Source organism: Cariama cristata, unplaced genomic scaffold (genome assembly GCF_000690535.1).
Source record: "Cariama cristata isolate BGI_N322 unplaced genomic scaffold, ASM69053v1 scaffold38918, whole genome shotgun sequence".
Taxonomy (NCBI): domain Eukaryota; kingdom Metazoa; phylum Chordata; class Aves; order Cariamiformes; family Cariamidae; genus Cariama; species Cariama cristata.
The window spans coordinates 1-765 of NW_009630155.1; the positions used below are offsets into that span (position 1 = coordinate 1).

Below are 765 nucleotides of genomic sequence, written 5' to 3' on the forward strand. Positions count from 1 at the left end.
AGGAGAGAGATATATATTTTTTTTTTTCCGTGTGTGCAATTCTAAGAAATTAATGGCCATGAGCTCGTTTTTGATCAACTCCAACTATGTGGACCCCAAGTTCCCACCCTGTGAAGAGTATTCCCACAGCGATTACCTTCCCAATCACTCGCCGGAATATTACAGCAGCCAGAGGCGAGAGAGCACTTTCCAACATGAAGCGATGTACCAGCCGCGGTCAGCCTGCAAGGAGCAGCTCTACTCGTCCTGTCAGAGCTCCGGCCACCAAGCAGCGGTGTTATCCCCCCGGGGTCATGTCCATCCTCCGGCCGGACTGCAGAGCCACCTCTCTGAGCCAAACCATCCCTGCGAGCCGGTCACCCCCAGCCCACCACCCTCCTGCAGCCAAAACTCTCTGAACCAAAGCCCTTCCAATTCCTCTTGCAAAGAGCCGGTAGTTTACCCCTGGATGAAAAAAGTCCATGTAAGCACGGGTAAGTGAACTAAAGTGGCTTTGCTTTATACTAAGTAGCACCTCAAAGTCTTGTAGAAATCTTATTGCACCAGTTGTAAAATAACCATTCGTAGAGATTTACGATCGCCTGTTTGCAGAGCGGTATAATTACATCCTCCATAAATTTTTATTGCTCTGCTTGGCCATGTGCCTTTGAAGTCTCTGTTACCATCCTCCTCCAATTTCTTGCAGGCTACTTTTTTTATGGCTGTTGAATCTTCATAAGTTAAGTTTTATGTTTTCGTAATTTGTATTTAAGTGGCGGGTTGAGT

At 47.1% G+C, this 765-nt stretch overlaps 1 protein-coding gene across 1 annotated transcript in view; it reads left to right on the forward strand.

Moving 5' to 3' along the window:
• Positions 1-6: 6 nt before the first annotated feature.
• Positions 7-765, forward strand: part of HOXB4 (homeobox B4) — a 1,981-nt gene continuing 1,222 nt past the window's right edge. Inside the window, exon 1 of the mRNA XM_009705406.1 lies at positions 7-473. Coding sequence (XP_009703708.1) covers positions 53-473 — 421 coding nt within the window. The 5' untranslated portion in view covers positions 7-52. The remainder of the gene's footprint in view (positions 474-765) is intronic.